At 42.9% G+C, this 23,118-nt stretch overlaps 1 protein-coding gene across 3 annotated transcripts in view; it reads left to right on the top strand.

Moving 5' to 3' along the window:
• EZR (ezrin) overlaps positions 1 to 23,118 on the top strand; it is a 56,567-nt gene that overhangs the window by 27,433 nt on the left and 6,016 nt on the right. For all 3 annotated transcript variants that reach the window (XM_030556671.1, XM_030556670.1, XM_030556672.1), the window contains exons 4-9: positions 7,432 to 7,527; positions 9,335 to 9,609; positions 11,966 to 12,049; positions 12,806 to 12,952; positions 17,448 to 17,544; positions 22,478 to 22,641. In XM_030556671.1, coding sequence (XP_030412531.1) covers positions 7,432 to 7,527; positions 9,335 to 9,609; positions 11,966 to 12,049; positions 12,806 to 12,952; positions 17,448 to 17,544; positions 22,478 to 22,641 — 863 coding nt within the window. The remainder of the gene's footprint in view (positions 1 to 7,431; positions 7,528 to 9,334; positions 9,610 to 11,965; positions 12,050 to 12,805; positions 12,953 to 17,447; positions 17,545 to 22,477; positions 22,642 to 23,118) is intronic.

The raw sequence follows: 23,118 nt of genomic DNA, 5'->3' as shown, positions 1-23,118 counted from the left end.
TTTCAGGCAGAAGTGATTTGTTTTAAGATGCTCTGTATTTCAAGATGGTATACCCATAGAATACAATCAAGGGAGGTGGTGGTATACTAAATATAGCTAGCTTTTGCATAAATGGCAGAAGAGTCTCAAGATTTCTTAGCCACAATTGAACTTTGATGTGAAAAATGATAAGCTTGAAACAAGTTTAAAAAATAACAAGAGTGGCAAAGTAGTGTTGGCTACGACCTCTTACAATGACTTACCACATCTACCAAGATTCCTAGGAGTACCTTTCTCTCCCACCCCTGCCCACTGTTCTTTTTAACAGTCTTCCATATGATTGGGACAAAATACCAATGAAATAGTATGCTGGGACAGAAAACTCTTTAATCTGACATGGTCTTGCAGTGTCTGTTGCTGGAAAAGTAGCAAGGTCTTGCAAATCTCACATTGAAATGAGGGAAATTAAAAATAAGTGTGTCTGTTTTGGATTACGTTAACATACATTCTCCATATCGACGTGGACCTCCCCAGCCCTCTCAGCATTTACCTCAATATAGAACAAGGTCTTGAGAAGATCTCATTTAAAGTCTCGCATATCCCATCATCATACTCTGTTCCAGCAACTCTTCGCATCTCTCATTAAACAATTAAAAACAATTAAAAAGAAAAGAACAAGAGTTGGGGATCAGTTCCCCCTCAGAAACCAGTTAACTCTGGCTGCAGGTGAACAGCAATACTCAGCTATGTCTAATTGAAAAGCTGCATTGAGAGATTGTTGGGTTTTTATGTTTTGAAGGGGTGGGATTGAAATTTAAACTGATCTCTATTTGAAAACTCCCACACCTGAATCTTTTCTGGTTCCTGAGGCACTCTGCTGTGTGACAATAGCTGCTGTACAGAATAAAACTATAGTCTACCAACATCTTGCCATAGTCCATGCAGAAGTTGGCTCTCAAGGACTCCCCAACAGCACAATGTAAGGGGCAATTGTAACAAGGCAATGACTAGAAGCAGGCTTTCTATATGAATTAAGAAAAAGAAAGTTAGTATTTATTTTTTAAAAATCTATAATAAACTACAGTAAAGGGATATCATCCTCTTAAAACCTTCAGACTGTGTGTGTGGTGTGATGGGGATTTACCTTATGCTGTAGCAATTGACAGCTAAGGTTAGAGAGAGATTATTTTCCTGCTCTTTCATTTTGTTGACTTAGCATTTTGTGTGTAGAAACAGTGAAACTGACTAGGAACGTAAGACTTGCCAGACCCAGGATCCATCCAGTTCAGTATCCTGTCTCCAGTAGGGTCCAGCAACAGATGCTTTGGGGGAAGGGGCAAGAAACCCTACATTAGGCAGATGTGTGATCATCTTCCCCCCCACACACACTTACTTGTCCTAACCCCTAATAATTAGATTGGCTTAAATCCTGAAGCATGAGATTTAATATCACTACTCAGTCAGTCCATTATGTGTGTGGGCCTTTGCCCAGCAATGGGAGACTTTAAAAGGAAAGGTGACTGTGAACCCAGTTTTCATTATTAATGTACCAGCTTATTTCCATTTTAAGATCGCAATCTGTGGACTGGCAGTAAATTTTTTCGTGTGTGTTTTAGGAAGTGTTTTGATTAGAGCATTTCTAGTCTGGCAAAAGCCACCACTTTATCGAACACATCTAACTTGGGCTGCAGAACCCTTGCTGCTGGTGATGTGAGAGTATGAAAGGAATCCGATAACTCCAGCTATGATATAGTCTTTCAGGACTGGCAATCAGAAGGCCTCTTCATTTTGGGAAGCAGCACACTTTATCTAGAAATCCATAGAGAGAATGGATTTTTCTCCCCGCCCTTATGTTTAGAATCACTGTCTGGAGCAGAATTGGACTTTAAGTAGTCTTCTGCTGAAAGGAGCCACAATGTATGCTATTCTCTCAAGTTAGGCTGTCTGTATAAGTGTCTGTAAATACACCACATTCTAGAAGAGAAATGGCTATAGACCACTGTTTTTTTCTTTTTGGTAAACATTCTAAGTAGGACTTTGATATTGTTAAACTTACAGATTTCAAAAGACAAGGGGAAATATCTCTAATCCCCGATTACAATGTAGAGCACTGGAAGTATTACATCAAATATTCATCTTAAATTGGCCTAATTCATTACCCCAGTAGCCTATTTTCAGGCTTTCGAACATCAGTTGGTTTTCTGCTTGCAGTAATGTGAAGGGTTTGCCTATATGGGGGAAACTGATAGACTGTTTATTCCACTGTTCAAAACAACTTCCCTATGTAGACAAGCCCAAACAAGCATGTAAATCTAAGTGTACCTGAAAGCAGCAGAGTAAGACTGAAATCTGCATGAGCAGGCTCTAATACACGTAGTGCAAGCTCTGCGGATTACCAGCAAACTCTGTTTTTCAAACTTACTGTGTGTATGGCAGACCTCTGAACCTTTATTTAATTGGGAACTACTTCACTGGCTTGTGTGAAGGTGTGGGTTGTTTTTTTTTTTTAAATAAAATAGTTAAGCCTATGAATGTTCCAACCCCTTTCCTTTTAGATCAGGCTCATATTCAGAGTCTTCATGCTTTTCCTACAGTACATGGAGTTTCACAATCCTAGATTCCTAAAATCTTTCAAAAACAGCCACTAGTTTCTGCACGGTAACTTATGGGTAATGGAATGGGATCAAGTTAGTGGCACACTCACCTCTTCTAAACAACTTCTGAGAATATACTTTGGAAGGCAAGACCTACTTTGAGAGCTGCTGGCTTAATTAACAAACAATTTTTGTGATTAAACTGAAGATCCTTAGTCCAGTTTGTGTCACTGTGTTTGTACATTCACGCTGATCAAACATCAGTTAACCAAAACTTACTCCCATCTGTATCAGTGACTGATCTCCCATCTAGTCAATACCTTTAATGCAAACAAAATAATCTTAAAAGTACTAAGTTATAAAGCTACATACCATCTGCTTATTTTTTTAAATATCGCATCACATAATTTAAGTACCTATGCAAAGTGTGAGCAAATGTTAATTCTATGAGACTTCTTAAAATCACAGACCATCATGGTGTATGAGTGAGAGTATTTTCACGTTCTTGTGATCTGTGAAAACCTATCTTGATTGTGATGCCTGGAGTTAACATTTTGAAATCCCCAGAGGTAAGGGAGCAGCATCTGTCAAGTAGACCATTTGTAATAGCTTGTCAAGGTGAATTAGGTTCCCCCTGCAACAGGGGGTAGTCAACTATTTTTTGTTAAGCTACAAATTTCTTGGTCAAGATATAGTCAGAGTCCAGACTCCGGGGGGTGGGGGGGAGTAATTACAATTTCTGTGTCCTTTCAAAGGCATCTGATGGTCCAGATTTGGCACATGGTCCACCTATTGACTAACCCTGTCCTACAGATAAACTAAATATTGTAAGCTATCAGCTAAAGTAGTGTCTTGACTTTTTAAATTAGTAGTATAATTGCTTTATTTGATCTGGAAAGAGCCAAATGACCCTTGAACTTAAAGGCCTTTTTAAATGAATTGTAATCTTGCTGGAGAGTAGATTCAAATATAGTTCTGTTGAACATGATTTTAACTTAAACTGGGTCAATTACACTGAGGACAAGGCTTAAGTCCTTCATCACTGCAAAAATGAGCCAAATTCTGCTTGCCTAACTCATGGAGTATTCCTATTGGCTGCCATGGTATTTGCTAAGAGACCACTCAAATACGAGCAGTAGGATTAGGCCCTGCAGTGTGACACTGTTGTAGGCAATAAAAATAGCTTTAGTATGTGGCCTTATTTTTTCATCTTCCCCTTTCAGTTAGCATGCTGCTGTTGGCTCTCATAGGACTACCAAGCATCTTATTCCATCTGGAATAAATGAGACTCTAGAATTTGCTGCTTCAGTACCCTTTACTTGCCATCTTGACCATGGGAAGTGCTTTGCCTTTTTTTTAAGTTGTATCTAAAGGTCTCAATGGTGAGCTGATGCATGTATCCAGTTACTGGATTTTTGTGGTTTGATCTAGGTTTTCTGTATTACCATCCCCACTCAGCCAAATCCCAATTCAAATCTCAAAACTCATGAGATGAAAATATATAATATAAAAGGCGGCTTTGTCTTCCGTTGCTGGCAGGGACGGCTCTAGGAATTTTGCCACCACAAGCACGGCAAGCAGGCCGACCTTAGCGGCTTGCCTGTGGAGGGTCTGCTGGTCCCGCGGCTTTGGCGGACCTCCTGCAGGCACGTCTGCGGGAGGTCCACTAAAGCCGCAGGACCAGCAGACCCTCCACAGGCAAGCCGCTAAGGGCAGCCTGCCTGCTGCCCTTGCAGCACTGGCAGAGCGCCCCCCACGGCTTGCCACCCCAAGCACGTGCTTGGCGTGCTGGGGTCTGGAGCCGCCCCTGGTTGCTGGGGGCAGATTTTTAAGTTTGTGGGAGCATAACTTCCACTGAGATAGGAGTTAGGCACCTAAATGCATTTTAAAAATCTGAACTTTGAAGATTTAACAAGATGTCTGCGTGAGTTTCACTTTTATAAAAATGCAATTAGTGGAGTATTAATGAAACTACCTTCCTACATGCATGAGAAATCTGAGCTGCAAACACCTTGCCTCTGTGCCCTGAGTGGCATCACAAGTACCATAAACAAGGGAAGGAAAATAAAAACGCTGTCCCAGTCTAAGGGTATGTCTACATCTACAATTTTGCAGCGCTGGTTGTTACAACTGTATTAGTACAGCTGTATAGGGCCAGCGCTGCAGAGTGGCCACACTTACAGCAACCAGCGCTGCAAGTGGTGTTAGATGTGGCCACACTGCAGCGCTGTTGGGCGGCTTCAAGGGGGGTTCGGGGAACGCGAGAGCAAACTGGGGAAGGAGACCAGCTTCGCTGCGGTTTGCTCTCGCGTTCCCTGAACCCCCCTGCAAACCGCAGGGAAGGAGACCTGCTTGCTCGGGGATTCGGGGAACGCGAGAGCAAACCACAGGGAAGGAGACCTGCTTGCATGGGGGTTCGGGGAACGCGAGAGCAAACCGGGGAAGGAGACCAGCTTCGCCGCGGTTTGCTCTCGCGTTCCCCGAACCCCCCTGCAAACCGCAGGGAAGGAGACCTGCTTGCTCGGGGATTCGGGGAACGCGAGAGCAAACAGCAGGGAAGGAGACCTGCTTGATTACCAGAGGCTTCCTCAGGTATGCTGGGATACCTGTTTATTCCACGGAAGTCAAGAAAAGCGCTGGTAAGTGTCTACACTTGATTACCAGTGCTGGATCACCAGCGCTGGATCCTCTACACCCCAGACAAAACGGGAGTACGGCCAGCGCTGCAAACAGGGAGTTGCAGCGCTGGTGATGCCCTGCAGATGTGTACACCTCCTAAGTTGCAGCGCTGTAACCCCCTCACCAGCGCTGCAACTTTGTGATGTAGACAAGCCCTAAATCTCAAATCTGTTTCTGGCATTTGTGGTGTCACCTTTTTTGACCAGAGAAACAAGTATATCTGCAGTTCATAGATTACATGATTTTAAGAAGGTACTAGTTACAATGGAACACTAATTTGATCCTTAAGAGAGGTTCATATACTATTTTGATGTATTATAAAGGATTTTTTAAATTCTTTGCTGTCAGATGTTTTTGAGTACACTAACATTCTCAGTAACCATATACCTTACTACAGTTCTTGTGGGGGGTTTCCACTCCTCAAACAGGGTTCGTTCGTAAGAACAGCCATATTGGATCAGACCAACGTCCATATAGCCCAGTATCCTGTCTTTTGACAGTGGCCAATGCCAGGTGCCCCAGAGGGAATGAGCAGAACAGGTAATCATCAAGTGATCCATCCCGTTGCCCATTCCCAGCTTTTGGCAAACAGATGTTAAGGATGCCATCCCTGCCCATCCTGGCTGATAGCCATTGATGGACCTATCCTCCATGAATTTACCTAGTTCTTTTTTGAATCCTGTTACAGTCTTGGCCTTTACAACATCCTCTGGCAAGGAGTCCCACAGGTTGACTGTGCATTGTGTGGAGAGAGAAATTCCTTTTGTTGTTTGTTTTTAAACCTGCTACCTATTAATTTCATTTGGTGACGCCTAGTTCTTGTGTTATATGAGAGAGTAAATAATCCTTCCTTATTTACTTTCTTCACACCAATCATTATTTTATAGACCTCTATCATATCCCTACTTAGTTGTCTCTTTTCCAAGCCTGAAAAGCCCCATCTTATAAATCTCTCCTCATATGGCAGCCAGTTCATACCCCTAATCATTTTTGTTGCTCTTTTCTGAACCTTTTCCAATTGCAAGATATCTTTTTTGAGATGTGGCGACCACATCTGCACACAGTATTCATGGTGTAGATGTACCATGGAGGCAATATGATACTTTCTGTCTTATTATCTCTCTCTCTCTTAATGATTCTCCACGTTCTGTTAGCTTTTTTGACTGCTGCTGCACATTGAGTGGATGTTTTCAGGGAACTATTCACAATGACTCCAAGCTCTCTTTCTTGAGTGGTAACAGCTAATTTAGACCCCATCATTTTTATATGTATAGTTGGGAATATGTTTTTCAGTGTGCATCACCTAAAAAGAATGGCTCGGGTTTGGGAATCTCCCTCACATCCTCAGCTGTGAAGACGGATGCAAAGAATTCATTTAGTTTCTCCACAATGGCAATATCATCCTTGAGTGCTCCTTTAGCATCTCGATCGTCCCATGGCCCCACTGGTTGTTTAGCAGGCTTCTTGCTTCTGATGTACTTAAAAATCTTTGCTATTACTTTTTGAGTCGTTGGCTAGCTGTTCTTCAGATTCTTTTCTAGCCTTCCTAATTATATTTTTACACTTCATTTGCCAGAGTTTATGCTCCTTTCTATTTTCTTCATTAGGAATTAACTTCCACTTTTTAAAGGATGCCTTTTTGCCTCTCGCTGCTTCTTTTACTTTGTTGTTTTGCCATGGTTGCTTTTTTTTTGGTTTTCTTACTATGTTTTTTAATTTGGGGTATACTTTTAAGTTGAGCCTCTATTATGGTATCTTGTAGCTTGCAGAGATTTCACTTTTCGCACTGTACCTTTTTAATTTCTGTTTCACTAACTTCCTCATTTTAGTGTAGTCACCCTTTCTGAAATTAAATGCTACCATGTTTGGCTGCTATGGTGCCTTCCATCAGTCAGTTCTCACCCTCCTTTCTGGGAGTTGAAACATGCAGCTAATGCTCCGTTACCTCCTTTTTTCCAGGCTTGTTTTCTTCCCTGTCTGGGAGATCTGATTCTTGGATAGACTAGCTCTGCAGTCAGGGGCTGCAACTGGAGGTCCTGAAGCTAGCAACCTTGGGTGGATGGGAAGAAGGGAGGCCTGTTAGAACATTAATTAGATGTAAGGGTGTGGGGGTTCAACTGAGGGAGCTGATGGTCCAAATGACATTTTATGGGTATATTAACTCTTAATTTTGTTTCAGGTGGTTAAGACAATAGGCTTGCGCGAAGTATGGTACTTTGGTCTTCAGTATATGGACAACAAAGGATTTCCGACTTGGCTGAAACTTGATAAAAAGGTAATTGCTGTTTTGGGTTAACTATTGAAAAGAGGCTAATTTCTGGTGCAAGAGTCATGCTGTGATATCAATTGCTGATGTCAGTCCTGTAGATGCTGCTGTTAATTTCTTACAGCTCCATGTTTGTGGCTTTTTTTTCTTTTTTTCTTTTTCTTTTTTTCTTTTTTTTTTTTTTTAAGCGAACCAGTTGACTTAGGGTGGCAGGAATCCTGTGAACAATGGTCTGGCAAACTGGAGGTTCATTCCCATCCCTGTGCATGCATATAGGCAGTCTGTGGTATATAAATGTGATAGAGCTGTTTGCAATCACTTTATCAGGGTATACCTTGAGTCCAGCCCCAGCACATCTGGGCTTTCCACAAAATAAGCAGCTATTTTTATTCTCTTCGTGGAACCTGCTAATTTATGGTGCTTAATCTTTCATGCTAGTATAGAATTCGTTGCCAGGCTCATTAGACTAGACAGTTCATTTCTAGATTTAAGAAAGTGTTATGCTGTAATTTTAATGTACTCTTCGTTCAGATGTCTTGGGGATTAAGATGAGCCCTTGGTGAGCAGACAGATTATCCCACATCTGCCAGCTGTGAAGTTTCTTTTGCCTTTCTCTGGGGTGTCTGGTGCTGGTCACTGTCAGACAAGGAGCTGAACGGATAACTGGTCTGACCCAGTATGGCATTTCTTGTATTCCTGTGTTCCTAAATATACAGAGTTTATTGTGGAAGTCTCTGCTCCCATATTATCAGGGACTCTGGGTCTTAAACCCTGGTCCGCTGGGCCCTTAAGAGCTAGTAAATTCCAACCTGCCATCTGGGGACCAGCGAACAGTTGCTGGAATAGAAGCTGAACCCTAACAGAAGACTCTAGTCCTAGTCTCTGCCTGGGGCCCTGATCAGTTCATTGCTTCTATATAAACCCAGCATAGGAACAGGAAGTTGTCCATGCAACTGGGTTCTCCAGTAGGTCAGACTGTGCACTTCTCAGTCATGACACATTTATGGAAACTACAGCACATTTTTTTTTTTTTTTTTTTAGTATTTTTCCACATATTTTTTTTTAGTATTTTTCCACATATTTTTTTTTAGTATTTTTCCACATATATATATATATATATATATATATATATATATATATATATATATTTTTAGTATTTTTCCACATAAGATGCATAAAAAGTATTCAAGTTTTCATGCTGTTTAGCAGCTGGGAGCAAGGAGGAGAGCCAGCACTTTGAAGCAATGGACTGATCACGTGGAACACCCACGGTTCCATCGGCCATAGTTTGGGATGGTCTTCTGTTTTGTTGCTTAAAATGCAAACAGATCTTCATTTTCCTTCTTGTCTCTCCCCATCCCCCCCAATAGAACGATCTGGCATGGAGTATAGATCAGTATGAGGTATATGTTTCCCTTCGAGGTAGTATCCATTTGTCCCCACTATCTAGTGAAAGGAGTTGACAGGGGTGTTAGAAGGATTCTGTCTTTGCCTTTTTTCTTGTAACTAAACAGGCTGCTCTTTGGATTAATTGTATGTTAAATTCTGTGCTATCGTAGGAGTGATCCTACAATGAACGCCTCATGGGCAGACCCTGGCACTTGGACAGGTGCCCATGGATTTGAAAGGGATCCCATGCTGGTGCAGGAATTTGTTGCAGAGTTGAGGCCATATTGACAGTAAATTCCTGAAGTAATCTTGTCTGTAAACTGTACTAGAACACCCCCCCAAACCCTTTTCTTTGTGAAAGAAACATTTCCTATTGTCAGTTAGCCATCTGCTCAGTTTTTGGGTCTATGTGTTTGTTTTGTCTCAGGTCTCTGCTCAGGAAGTCAAAAAGGAAAATCCCCTCCAGTTCAAATTCCGTGCCAAGTTCTTCCCTGAAGATGTGTCTGAGGAGCTGATCCAGGACATCACCCAGAAGCTGTTCTTCCTGCAAGTGAAGGAAGGGATCCTCAGCGATGAGATCTACTGCCCACCTGAAACAGCAGTTCTTCTTGGCTCGTATGCTGTGCAAGCCAAATTTGGAGACTACAGTAAAGAATCACACAAGTCTGGGTACCTCAGTTCAGAACGCCTGATCCCTCAACGGTGAGTGCTTTAAAATAAAAGGGTAAAGCTGCCCTGAGTCTTCCAGTGTATTCCAGTTATTTGAACTCCCACAAAAAAATGGTATGATCAGAAGGCATGACACTTCAAAAGTTAAAGACTCTGCATCTCATTTTTCTCTGTTCCATCCAGGCTGCATGCGCATGACTGGAGAGCACTACTCAATACTTCCTTTCATCAGAAAATAGATAAGGGAATATTTTCACCTCTTTCAGGCCATGTCTACATCTAAAATTTTGCAGCGCTGGTTGTTACAGCTGTATTAGTACAGCTGTATAGGGCCAGCGCTGCAGAGTGGCCACACTTACAGCAACCAGCGCTGCAAGTGGTGTTAGATGTGGCCACACTGCAGCGCTGTTGGGCGGCTTCAAGGGGGGTTCCGGGACCGAGAGAGCAAACCGGGAAAGGAAACCAGCTTCGCCGCGGTTTGCTCTCTCGGTCCCGGAGCCAGCCAGCAAACCGCGGGGAAGGAGACCTGCTTGCTCGGGGTTCCGGGACCGAGAGAGCAAACCGGGAACGCCGCGGTTTGCTCTCTCGGTCCCGGAGCCAGCCAGCAAACCGCAGGGAAGGAGACCTGCTTGCTCGGGGTTCCGGGACCGAGAGAGCAAACCGGGAACGCCGCGGTTTGCTCTCTCGGTCCCGGAGCCAGCCAGCAAACCGCGGGGAAGGAGACCTGCTTGCTCGGGGTTCCGGGACCGAGAGAGCAAACCGGGAACGCCGCGGTTTGCTCTCTCGGTCCCGGAGCCAGCCAGCAAACCGCAGGGAAGGAGACCTGCTTGCTCGGGGTTCCGGGACCGAGAGAGCAAACCGGGAACGCCGCGGTTTGCTCTCTCGGTCCCGGAGCCAGCCAGCAAACCGCAGGGAAGGAGACCTGCTTGCTCGGGGTTCCGGGACCGAGAGAGCAAACCGGGAACGCCGCGGTTTGCTCTCTCGGTCCCGGAGCCAGCCAGCAAACCGCGGGGAAGGAGACCTGCTTGCTCGGGGTTCCGGGACCGAGAGAGCAAACCGGGAACGCCGCGGTTTGCTCTCTCGGTCCCGGAGCCAGCCAGCAAACCGCGGGGAAGGAGACCTGCTTGCTCGGGGTTCCGGGACCGAGAGAGCAAACCGGGAAAGGAAACCAGCTTCGCCGCGGTTTGCTCTCTCGGTCCCGGAACCCCGAGCAAGCAGGTCTCCTTCCCCGCGGTTTGCTGGCTGGCTCCGGGACCGAGAGAGCAAACCGCGGCGTTCCCGGTTTGCTCTCTCGGTCCCGGAACCCCGAGCAAGCAGGTCTCCTTCCCTGCGGTTTGCTGGCTGGCTCCGGGACCGAGAGAGCAAACCGCGGCGTTCCCGGTTTGCTCTCTCGGTCCCGGAACCCCGAGCAAGCAGGTCTCCTTCCCTGCGGTTTGCTGGCTGGCTCCGGGACCGAGAGAGCAAACCGGGAAAGGAAACCAGCTTGATTACCAGAGGCTTCCTCCTTCCACGGAGGTCAAGAAAAGCGCTGGTGAGTGTCTACATTGCATTACCAGCGCTGGATCACCAGCGCTGGATCCTCTACACCCGAGACAAAACGGGAGTACGGCCAGCGCTGCAAACAGGGAGTTGCAGCGCTGGTGATGCCCTGCAGATGTGGACACTCTCAAAGTTGCAGCGCTGTAACTCCCTCACCAGCGCTGCAACTTTCTGATGTAGACAAGCCCTCAGTTAGAGTTTGGATCCACCTCTCCCCCAAAGTCTAATCACTAGCAACTGTTAGCAGGTTTTGAGTGGGGAACAGCAGATTGCCATTATGAACATCCCTACCCCTGGAGAAGTTGTTTGCACATCGTTAATTTTTAAAATCAAATTATCTCAATGAGACACTCTCCCGCTGCAGAAATTAACTTCTCTTTTTAACTCACTTCGCCAACTGTCTCAGTGGTGTGCATTTTTCTTTCCATAAACTGTTCCACTTGGTCAAGGGGTCATGTGTTCTACCTTCGTGCCCTTGTGGCATGAGACTGTGGCCTTGGTCAATGACAGCCAGGAGTTCTTGCTGGGGAGAGATGGGCAATTATCTATGTTCCACTTCATGAACTAGTCCTTCTCCAAAAGGCATTTGTTCCTGGCTGAGGAGGATGTGGTGGGGGGGCATTTTGGGCTTTTCATGAGGTTAATTTCAGTAGCACACACATGCACTTCCTGTAGACGGATACCAGTTTTCAGAAATGTTACAGCAGTAATCTTAAAACAGCTTTATCTGCAGATCACAAGACTGGGGGAAAAGTGTGACACAAATATAAATGCATAGCAAAGTTAAATATTGCAACTATATGCAGCAGAACAAGTAACCTAATACTTCTAACTTCCTTCCATGTATTAGAGTAATGGACCAGCACAAACTTTCCAGAGAGCAGTGGGAAGAACGGATTCAGGTCTGGCATGCTGAACATGGTGGAATGCTCAAGTGAGTACCTCTGTTGGGCTGTATTTAGGTCCTCTTGATTTGTTCTGTTAATCTCCTTAAGCATGCAGTTTTATTACGTATTTTTAAAATGGAATCCCAAAGTAATTGGACCGGGAAATAGCTAACACTTATTTTGCATTCTGACATGGAATAACGTGAAAGTTCAGTAGAAGTGGAAACCAGTTTTATAAAGCGTACTGCAGCCAAGCTCAATGCATTTCCAATCCAATTAACAACCTGTTGGTCGGCATTGACTGCTCTGATGTTCGTAAAGTTAAGATGACATGAATGCTGGCAAACATGGAGAAGACCTCAGTGAATGGATACAACCTTCTTCTAAAACATTCATGTCAAATGCTTATTGAAAGTGCCTTTAAAACAAAATACAGTTAGGCTTGTAGAATGGAAAGTCAGGTGTTACATTCTTGCATTGTCAACATGTTTGTTGGCTGTTCACTACCCCACACCGTGACAGACGAATGCTGCTTACTGAGGAGTCATGATTTAGGGTTTAACTAAACAGGAATATTTTATTCTATTCAATAATAAACTAAAACACTTTCAGGACTTCTCCTGAGCCCAAGCATCAGAACTGGAATTAGGAGCAAACTGTCTGTCTGTCCCAGAAGCAACTCCTCTTGTTTTCCAACTTACACAGATGTTTCTTTCACTAGCTTTGGCTTGTAATTTCAAAGGAATTGGTTATCTTATGTATATATTTATACTTCTTTTTTTTTTTCTTCCCACCTCAACCAGAGAGAATGCAATGCTGGAATATCTAAAGATTGCCCAAGACTTGGAGATGTATGGAATCAACTACTTTGAAATCAAGAATAAGAAAGGAACGGACTTGTGGCTGGGAGTAGATGCACTGGGCCTGAATATTTATGAGAAGGATGATAAGTAAGTGTGTGTGTGTGTGTGTGTGTGTGTGTGTGTGTGTGTGTACACGTGCCTGATCCCTCCAAAGGGCAATGGACTGTTGCTGGAGCCCAAAGAACTTTGAATTAGTAAAATTTAGTGCTTGCTTGGTAAATGTCACCTAAGTTTGGATAGCCATGGGGTAAAGCTTGTGTTGGGAGGCAAAGAAAGGCTTGTACTTTACGTGAATCCTGATTTGTCTCTTCTTTCCCTCACAATGTGACTAATTTCCTCTTAGGCTATGCACCAGCATGTAGGAAACTTGAAATTATGTTTATAACAGCTCTCTAAATGTAGTGCATGAAATCATGGTATTAAACTGCCAGCACTGTTAACTTCCATTTCTGTATACAGCTGTAAAATCAGGCCCTAAAGAATTTATTTTAGGGAAATATCAACCTTGTCCAAAGTTAGGGGATCAGACACCACAGTAGTGTTTGCAGTGTAAGAATCTATAGACTAGATTCTCATTATGCACTCCCAGGAACTGCCTTTTTCAGGGTTGAGTGTTAAACACAGTTGCCAATAATATAAGAGCTAATTAGAGTAAATTCTTTTAGTGTGTCTGTAGTTGCAACCAATCCTTTCAGTAGTTGTGGGCTCGCTAATAATGGAGTATGAGAGGGGAAAAGAAGGCTGAGAAGCAGGAAGAAGTAGACTGAAGAATAAAGTTTAAAAGGAAATGAGTCCTGTTTGTGTGTATCTCGCTTTGCTGGATTCTTAAAAAATGAAGCACAGGCCCAAAGTGCGGTGAAATACGAGGAAGTTTGAAATGAAGGATTCTGCGTCAGTGACGTAGGCTCCATTTCTCTGAATTTTTAATATAAATCCTAATAAAAGGGTAGCAACAGGATCGTAGGGGATGGAGAGTAAGTCTGGGTCTAAAATGACAGTTGAGATGTAGCGTTAATGGGAACTGTTTGGGGCTCCTATTAGGACTGCAGAGGAAAAGAATGCATTTCTCTTTGCTGTGTTAATGTGTGCTGTCACCTAGAAAACAAGGAGTGTCACATGAGATTACATGAGTGAAACTACCTTTCTTTATTTCTTGAATGACTGGTTTCACTGTGTAACCATGGTCACACAAACAGGTTTTTCGAGCTGCATAATCAGGCAGTATGTAGCGGTGACCTCTGAAAGAATTATGTAGAAAGACTTACAAAACAAAAGTTAGGCCAAATGATTTGTTTTGTTCAGCTTTTTTGCTACTACGCAATTAGATCTTTTGAGCACATAATGTTAGAACTAGGAAAAACAGTGATGTACATAAATCAGGACTGGATGCACTGGCAGAGCTTTGGGATTGGGATGGGGGAGGTTGGGGAAAATTTTGCAAATGTTTTGTTTACTGTTGAGTAAGACATTACTACTTATTAAATACAGGAATCTGTGCTATATGTCAGTACCTATATTTAAGGGTGAATACCAGTCCCCCCAAACTTGATTTCTGCTGCAGTATTTAAAATGTGGGGTGGGGGAGAGAGGAGACTACCATTATACAGTACTACATCTGGAATTTATTCACCAAGGCATCAGTGCCACCTCAAGTGTACTGTAATACTACATGCTAGTGTTTGCTCATTTAAAAGAATATATTGGTGACTGGAGCAGTTATGGCCAAATCAAAACCTAGGCAAGCAAATTTCTGTGTGTAACACACAGGTGTGCGCACACACAGGTGCAGAGGCACACAGAATAAAGGTTAAGAAATGCTACGTTTTCATAGGTGTTCATTTTATTTTTGCACTGGTTTAAAGGCTGGTGCTGGGAAGGAGGCTTGAGCCCAGTGTTTCTGCAATCCTGTGTTTAAATGGTAGGTAGCTTCCACCATTTGATAAAAGGCTTGGATGAATTTGCTTTAAGTTGCAAGCTCTTGTTTCTCTAGGCCTCTTCTTTTCCTCCCTTCCCGGTGTATAGTTCTTATAATCTTGAAGAAACTCGAGTTATTAGAAGTAGTAACCTGGAGTTATTAAAACATTAAATATATCTAATACACTAAAGGGGGTTTTAAGTGTTTGTTAGAAATTCCTTTTGGTACTTTGATATCTCCATTCAGCCATAATGATGGATTACCGCATGCACAGGGCCGCCCCCCACCCCCTCCCCGCAGTGTGCTATAGAACTTGTAAGAATCCGCTGTCCTTTGAGCAAGCACTGGAATTCTGCAAGCTTAATTGCTTCACTTCCGCTTTGCTTCATTAAATTGTCAAGATGGAATCTGCCTATTCTATATTTTAATTAGAACAGAGAAATTGTGCTTGTCACGTCATCTTGCTGAAGAGAATTTTACACTGGCCTTTTCTTTCTCTACTGAGCAGATTTTGGCTCAAACTGCAAAAATAACTTTTTCAAATGCTAATGAAAACTGTTTTTTTAAAAACAACTGCATGTACCCCAACAGTGTTTGAACACAGATGTGGCAGTATTGGGCAGGTATAAGAGAACCTAAAAATGAAATGGACTAGAAACCAATTAGATTTAGTAATTTCTCTTTTGATTTCTTATTTTTTCAAGCTCAGAGATTCAAAAAGTAATTGACATAAATAGTGAAAAGTTAAGATATGGACTTTTTTGTTTGAATAATCTGAAGTCTTTGTATTACTGGGAGGAATTCTTGTTTGTTTAAAATTGACTTTTAGCTTACCAGTTTGTGGTTTAACTGCAGGTCTGTTTTCCAGTGGCAAAGAACTGCATAGGACTGTTAGCATATATGAGAGCCCATGGTTTAAAGTTCTGCTGTATGCCTATTAGGCAAAGTCCCTTGTGCAGGTTTCATGCAAGAACAAAACAGAGCTTTTTGTCTCCAGTCTCTCCAATAATCTGGGGGAGGGGAAGAAATATAAGAGATGTCTGCTTCCCTTAACTGTCTCTAATAAGCATGCTATGGATTTAGGCCCCAATTCAGAAAATCTTCTTTAAGCATATGATCATGGGACTTAGCCACTTGCTTAAGTGCTGACCTGAATAAGGATACACTTTACAGAACATGGGCCTTAAAAGATTAAAAATGTGTTCCATTGTACATTTTATTAGTCAGAAAATAGATGTAAACTTCTAAGGCCATGGCTACACTAGAGAGTTGCAGCGCTGGTGAGGGGGTTACAGCGCTGCAACTTAGGATGTGGCCACACTTGCAAAGCACGGCCAGCGCTGCAACTCCCTGGTTGCAGCGCTGGCTGTACACCCGGTTGAGCCTCGGGTGTAGCGATTCCAGCGCTGGTCAGCAAGTGTGGACCCCACCAGCGCTTTTATTGACCTCCGAGGTATAAGGAGGTATCCCAGACTTCCTGTCCACAACAAACTGGAAGAAAGGGGGAGCTCGGAGTTTAGCCAAACTGCTTATTTAAAAAACAAACACAGCTCCTGTTTGCTGAGCGAGCGGAGGCAGGCAGGGGAATTACTTTGGAATGTTCACAGCTGTTTGCTTGAAGAGAGAAACAGCACGCTCACACGGCAGAGGGGGGAGGGGGAAGTCCATGTTGAGCAGATGCTTGTCTGGTCTGACGGCTATTTAGGAGTGCATAATTTGCATTTAGTGAATGAGAGGAGGGTGGGGGAAGGGGTCAGAACTTTTAAAATGATTGAAGGTAGGCACTGTGTGTCTTCCAGTCCTAAGAACTTGCAAGGCAGGGAGCTGAGAACAGTGTCAGCTCCAAAAATCCATTCTCTCTGTCTCCTCCACGCTCCCTGTCACATTCCACCCCACCCCCCTCTTTTGAAAAGCACGTTGCAGCCACTTGAATGCTGGGATAGTTGCCCACAATGCACCACTCCCAACAGCGCTGCATATGCTGCAAATGTGGCCACACTGCAGCGCTGGTAGCTGTCAGTGTGGCCACACTGCAGCGCTGGCCCTACACAGCTGTACGAACACAGCTGTAACTACCAGCGCTGCAGAACTGTAAGTGTAGCCATGGCCTGAATCTGTATCATGCCAGACAGTGTTTATAGTTTTGGAAGGGCCCTATATATTTCAGTGCAAGGACGAAAAAAAAAGTGTTACACTTTTTTTTTTAAAAGCCAAGATTTAAAAAAACTAGTGCCTAAATCCATAGTTAGATACCTAAATAAAGGAGCCTGGCATTCAAATGTGCAGAGAACGCAACAGATCTTGCAATAGTCAAATGGAGCTGTGGGGACTGAGCACTTCTGAAATTCAAGCACATACTCTTACATTTAATGGCCACAGTGTCACTAGGCTGGTTACTTTGAATTAGGAAAGGGAGAGCCGCTGAGTTTGATAAGGGGTGTTAAGGGACATATCTTCCCATGGGCAGGAGCAAATGTTTTTTTCTCTTGTTTTATTTAGTATTTCAAGTTGTCTAGTCTGTTTTAGAGCATGTGGTTCAGGGCCTTCCTGCAGAGGAGTGAAGTAATGGCACATTGTTTCAAATTCTGGAAAGAAGATCAATTAATCACACACCTTGTTGTTTTTGTTTGTGGCTTAGCTTCTTTTAAAACCTGTCTTTGTTTTCAGATTGACTCCAAAGATTGGCTTCCCCTGGAGTGAAATCAGAAACATCTCTTTCAATGACAAAAAGTTCGTTATAAAACCTATTGACAAGAAGGCACCTGTAAGTACATCTAGAATGAACTCTTGCATATCATGTTTAGATTGTTAAATACTTTTCGTCTCCGTGCCATAAAATACAGTTCTTGTACTCCTTATAAAAACTTGCTCGTTGCATCAGAAACAGTATATACTACCACAGAGTATTCATCAAACTTTTCTGCCTATAACTAACTGCACCAGCTGCTGCTCGGGTGGCCCTAAGCAGCACTGGCCCTGGGGAGCACCGAAGCAGCAGCTGACTGGAACTGTTCATCTTAGAAAGGGGACGACTAAGGGGGAAATATGATAAAGGTCTATAAAATCACAAATGGTGTGCAGCAGGTGAATAGGGAAGTGTTATTTACCCTTTCATGGAAACACAAGAACCAGGGGTCACCCAATTAAATTAATACGTCACCGGTTTAAAACTGATGTAAGGAAATATTTTTTCACACAATGCGCAGTCAACCTGTGGAACTTGTTGCCAGGGGATGTTGTGAAGTCTAAAAGTATTACTGGGTTCAAAAAAAAATTGGATAAGTTCATGGAGGATAGGTCCATCAATGGCTATTAGCTAAAATGGTCAGGGATACAACTCCACACCCTGGGTGTCCCTAAACTATTGACTGCCAGAAGCTGAGACTGGACAATGGAATGGATCACTCTAACTGCCTCGTTCTGTTCATTCCCTCTGAAACATCTGGCACTGGCTGCTGTCAGAAGACGTGATACTGGGCTAGATGGATCTTTTGTCTGACCCAGTATGGCCGTTCTTATGTTATGTTCTAAGGGGGTTGGAGTGCAAAACAGCACTTCAGGATTATAGAAACCTTCTTTGTCTTGCAATATCCCGCATTCTTTCCTGGTTGCTGGCTGGTGAATCTTGCCCACATGCTCAGGGTTTAACTGATCACCATATTTGGAGTTGGGAAGGAATTTTCCTCCAGGGCAGATTGGCAGAGGCCCTGGAGGTTTTTCACTTTCCTCTGCAGCATGGGGCACGGGTCACTTGCTGGAGGATTCTCTGCATCTTGAGGTCTTCAAACCACAATGTGAGGACTTCAATAACTCAGACATAGGTTAAGGATTTGTTCAGGAGTGGGTGCGTGAGATTCTGTGGCCTGAATTGCGCAAGAGGTCAGACTAGATGATCATAATGGTCCCTTCTGACCTTTAAAGTCTGAGTCTATACCACCATCCAAACCACTCGCCACTGCCCCATCAAAAAAAATATTCTCTACAATTCTATCTCGCACTCATATCTGAGGTACTTTCAAAGGTGATGTCTGAGTTACCTCTTCATAGACAAATAACTTTTGATTTGTTTTTGTGTTTTGTGTTTTTTTTTAATTTTGTCCCAGGGCTTCTCTCTCACTTCTCAGAACACCTGGAGTTGCTGGATAATTGTTTTTCTATTAAAGGCTTCTTGTGATGCTACTCTAAAACTGAACATGCACAGCATTCTTACTAAGGGTGAGATGTACACTCCAAAAGTGCACATCACACACCAGATCATTGCGTATTTTGACTTCTGAAACTTCACAATTGTTTGGAGACAGATTTAGGGGGCAATTCACATTGCAATTCTGATTCCAAGAAAGGAGCAGAGTCTCTTAAATGAGCTTGTAGCTTTTTAGGGTATGGAGAAGCAAGGACATGGATACTTGAAAAGAGGTAACTTAAATACAGTACTGTGTGTTTAAAATACACCATGAGCATGTTTTCCCAGGTAACTGTAGTGAATTTACCAATATCACTATCAGTTATCAAACCATGAATGTAGTAACAGGAACAGGTGAGGTGTGTTTTGACAGTCCTGTCAGCTGTTGGAGCAGGAGAAAAAGGCATTGAGAAAAGGGCATGCTCTTGCAGTAGCTGATCTGTTAACATAAGGTGTGGGGAAAACGCCGCTATTAGAAACAGTCAGTTTGGTTTTGGTAGGGCTTTCTGAGAAAATTGTAGCTATGGAGTTAAAAGCAAGTGACTCAACTAACTTTAAATAACGAACAGTAGAACATTGAAAAAACTGTTGGTGTGAAAGCTGTCCTTTTCTTAGAAACAAATCTGTTTTATAATGTAATTCATGGCAACCACCAAAACACTGCCCCACTGTGAAGGTTCACCTCCCTGTACATGCTGGACTTCTTGGTAGGAAAGCCCCTTTGTGATCTCAGCCATATTTCATGCTGAGTACAAAATGTTAATCTCCTGTTTGTGATTCATGGACACAGCTTTCCACCCACTCTCCAGCTGCAAATCTGAATGCATTTAAAATGGAAACTTGCAGGAGACTAATACAGTGACGCTGTTACTATTGAAAACACCTTTTATGTCTGTTCCATTTGGTTTGGAGTGCCTTGTATGCTCTAAATGCTTCTTGTATTCAAACTTTGCTACAAAAAAGAGAAGCAAGAGTCTTGTTTTTTCTGGACACAAGTTTTGAGTTTCCAAGAGCAAGCTTTAAAACCAAACCAACAAAAATAACAAACCAGCCCTGGGTACCTACCAGTAGAATCCCCAAGGTAAAAATAGGATTGCCATTTTTTCTCTTTACATTGACAAGGCTTTAAGTTTACTTGGAACAGAGTCTGACTCCTAAGGCACCTAGTGCTGTGGAGATTCTTTTTGAGTCAATGTGCCGCTGATACTGAATAGAGATGGAAGATTTTGCTGGGGGTATCAGCATACTAAGTGAAAATGCACATCTTCATCTCAAGCCAGAGTGGGCCTGAGCTCTTCTGTACCTCTGATTATAATGTTCACTGCAAAACTCCTGTGTTCTTACATGAATTCTTTCCCTCTTAGTTACAAGGCTACAGACGACAAATGTGGGCTCCCATCCATGACTTTAGTATTTACCTTCTTGGAGTTAGACATACCTGCATACAGTGCACATAGCTGTTTGGCTTTTTTTGAACAGTTTCCATAAGTGGAAGCATAATTAATAATTTACAGCTGTAGACCGTATCAAGCACGCCAAAGACATTGCGATCTGAATAGTTAGAAAAACTAAAACCAACCACCTTGGTTGACTGCAAAGTCTGCATCCTTCAGAGTTGGTATGTGAACAGAATCATAATGGAGGGCATGTGCTGAAGAGAACTTATCCTTGCCAGCAGGTTCTCACTGAATTTGGAGTTAGGAGCATTTTTCATTATTTCTGGAGTCACTTCCAGTGTTAGTCATAGATCCAAAATACCTTCCGAACTCCAGGTGTAATTGAAATGTTTGGAGTGGCAGTCATCTGAGACCCATTCTCTGTAAATGCACAGCTCTGGCTCTCTTCTTGTGAAAATTCCATCTCATCTGAACTATGAGGCACTCCAAAGAGGGCAATTCTAAGGGATTAGTGCATTTCCCAGGAGACTTGTCATTCAAACGCTTGTCATTTTATCTGTTGGTCTGTCTTATCACCCTATGCAAAGCATGCTGTAATAGCAGAAATGCAATGCTTTATTTATTGAATAATGAGTGTTTCTTGAGTTCAAAGTCTTACTGAATCTATAATCATATACTTAAAAAGCTACCTGGCTCAGTAACAGACAAAGAATTCTATGGCTTTGGGCATAGCCTTACTGAAGAATTTACTTTTACCTGTTTGCTTCACCTACAGGGAGAATGAGTTTTGTTCTAATAAATGGATTGTTTGATGATGGTTGATAACTCAGAAACCTTTCCCTGTTCTTTAACTCTGTGGGTTATCAGTGCTGCATGTAACCCAATACCCAAAGCATTACTTGTGTGGTGTTGGCAGCTAGGGAGGGTGATAGAGTAGCTCACTAATGCTCAGAGCTCTGATCACAGCGCAAATCTTCTTAAAAATGCCACCAAGAGGCAAAGAAGACAATGCAGATGTCATGAATGCAGAAATCTTGCTCCTATTAAAAACTCCCAAAGTTATTTTTGGCTCAGTAGCAAAGGGAATGAAGATGGGAGACTCCTCATTCTAGTGGAAGGAATTAAGGTGTTTCTCCTCTCCTTTTCCCCCATCATCTAGGAGGAAAGGCTGCATGAATGCTTGATAGTGGCAGTCTCTCAGTGGCCACTTCAGAAGTGGCTATGGACAGTATTTATCAAAGTGGTGGTTCCATGAGCATGTAGCTACACTTATCCATGTTCTATATTTTGCACCTATGTAGAGATACCATTGCTGGGACTCCCAACAAATATTGATACAACTATTGTGGCTCCGGTACTGGAGACTTTCTGTGACATAGTAATGTTTGTAGCTATGCAAGCTAAGATAAAGATGCTACATATCTTGCTTCAGAGTATAAAACTTAATCACCTTCAAGGGGCAGGAGAGAATCTGTCTTCTCATCCGTCTAACCATCCCTTCCTCCTGAATTATCCCGACTCCCCAAAAAGTATCTCTTGGTACAATTGGCTGAGGGTGCTGACAATTTTTCATCTTTATCTGAAGAAAGAGATAGTAGCAGGTTCTAAGACACTGAATTAAAAGAATCAGTGATATGACCTAAGACTGTAAATCTGTGTGGTGTTTTTTTAATATTAATCATACACTATTACTTTTCAGGCCTCCTTAAGTCTTATTTCCATTCATAAGACCTCCTTGCCCACTTTGTATACTAATGAATAACACAGTAGTCACACACTGTCATATCTTGTGTAATAAGTAGAGGTGGGTGGGTTAGATATCCTCCCAAAAAATCTGATTGACTTTCCAAGTGTTGCAAATCTCAGGAAGCTCCTTCTGTACTACCGTCACTCTTGAATCGAGGTATTTATGGGAGTGTCTTTACAATCACTGGGACTACATAATTGAAAACGCAGCTGCTATTCATATATAAATGCCTGTGCATGTCTTTTGGATTTCAGTAGGACAGTGGCCATGTGATTGGTCTGCCTACAATAAGTTAGAAGTGCTTTATCTCCTTCCATAGGAAACCACTGCCGCAGGGACTGAATTCCATTGTTCTGCCTCTCTTCCCTAGGACTTTGTGTTTTATGCACCTCGTCTAAGAATTAACAAGAGGATCCTACAGCTGTGCATGGGTAACCATGAGCTGTACATGCGCCGCAGGAAGCCTGACACCATTGAGGTCCAACAGATGAAAGCCCAGGCCCGTGAGGAGAAACACCAGAAACAGTTGGAAAGGTGAGCTGAACTGGATAGAGGAGGGTGAGAGCTCAGGGGAAATGTGGGTGACCTGAACAGAAGCAAATTGGCAGGATTAATTCAGTTGTGAGACAGCTGAACTGTGTAGGGTTGCACCAAAGCAGGAGGTGAACTATTCAGACACTGAGGACTACTGCCCTCATCCCACCTTAAGCCAGAGGGGAGTATCTGGCCCTGGATTCTAACTGATAATAGAGGGGGTATTGACTAATGGGAGAAGAAACAATTCAAAAGAACGTAGGACTTGCCAGACTGGCTCAGACATGAAGTCCACATGCCAGTATCCTATCTGATAGCAGTCAGTACCAGATGCTTGTGATGCAAATACAAGAAACTGCATAGTGGCAGTTAGAGAATAATTTACCCATAGACAAATTTCCTCCTAACCCCATTTGTTGGCTTATGTCCTAGAGCATGAGTATTTATATCCATTAAAGTCTTTGTATATCTAATGTA

Source organism: Gopherus evgoodei, chromosome 3 (assembly GCF_007399415.2).
Source record: "Gopherus evgoodei ecotype Sinaloan lineage chromosome 3, rGopEvg1_v1.p, whole genome shotgun sequence".
NCBI lineage: Eukaryota > Metazoa > Chordata > Testudines > Testudinidae > Gopherus > Gopherus evgoodei.
This window is presented reverse-complemented; position numbering and strand designations above follow the sequence as displayed.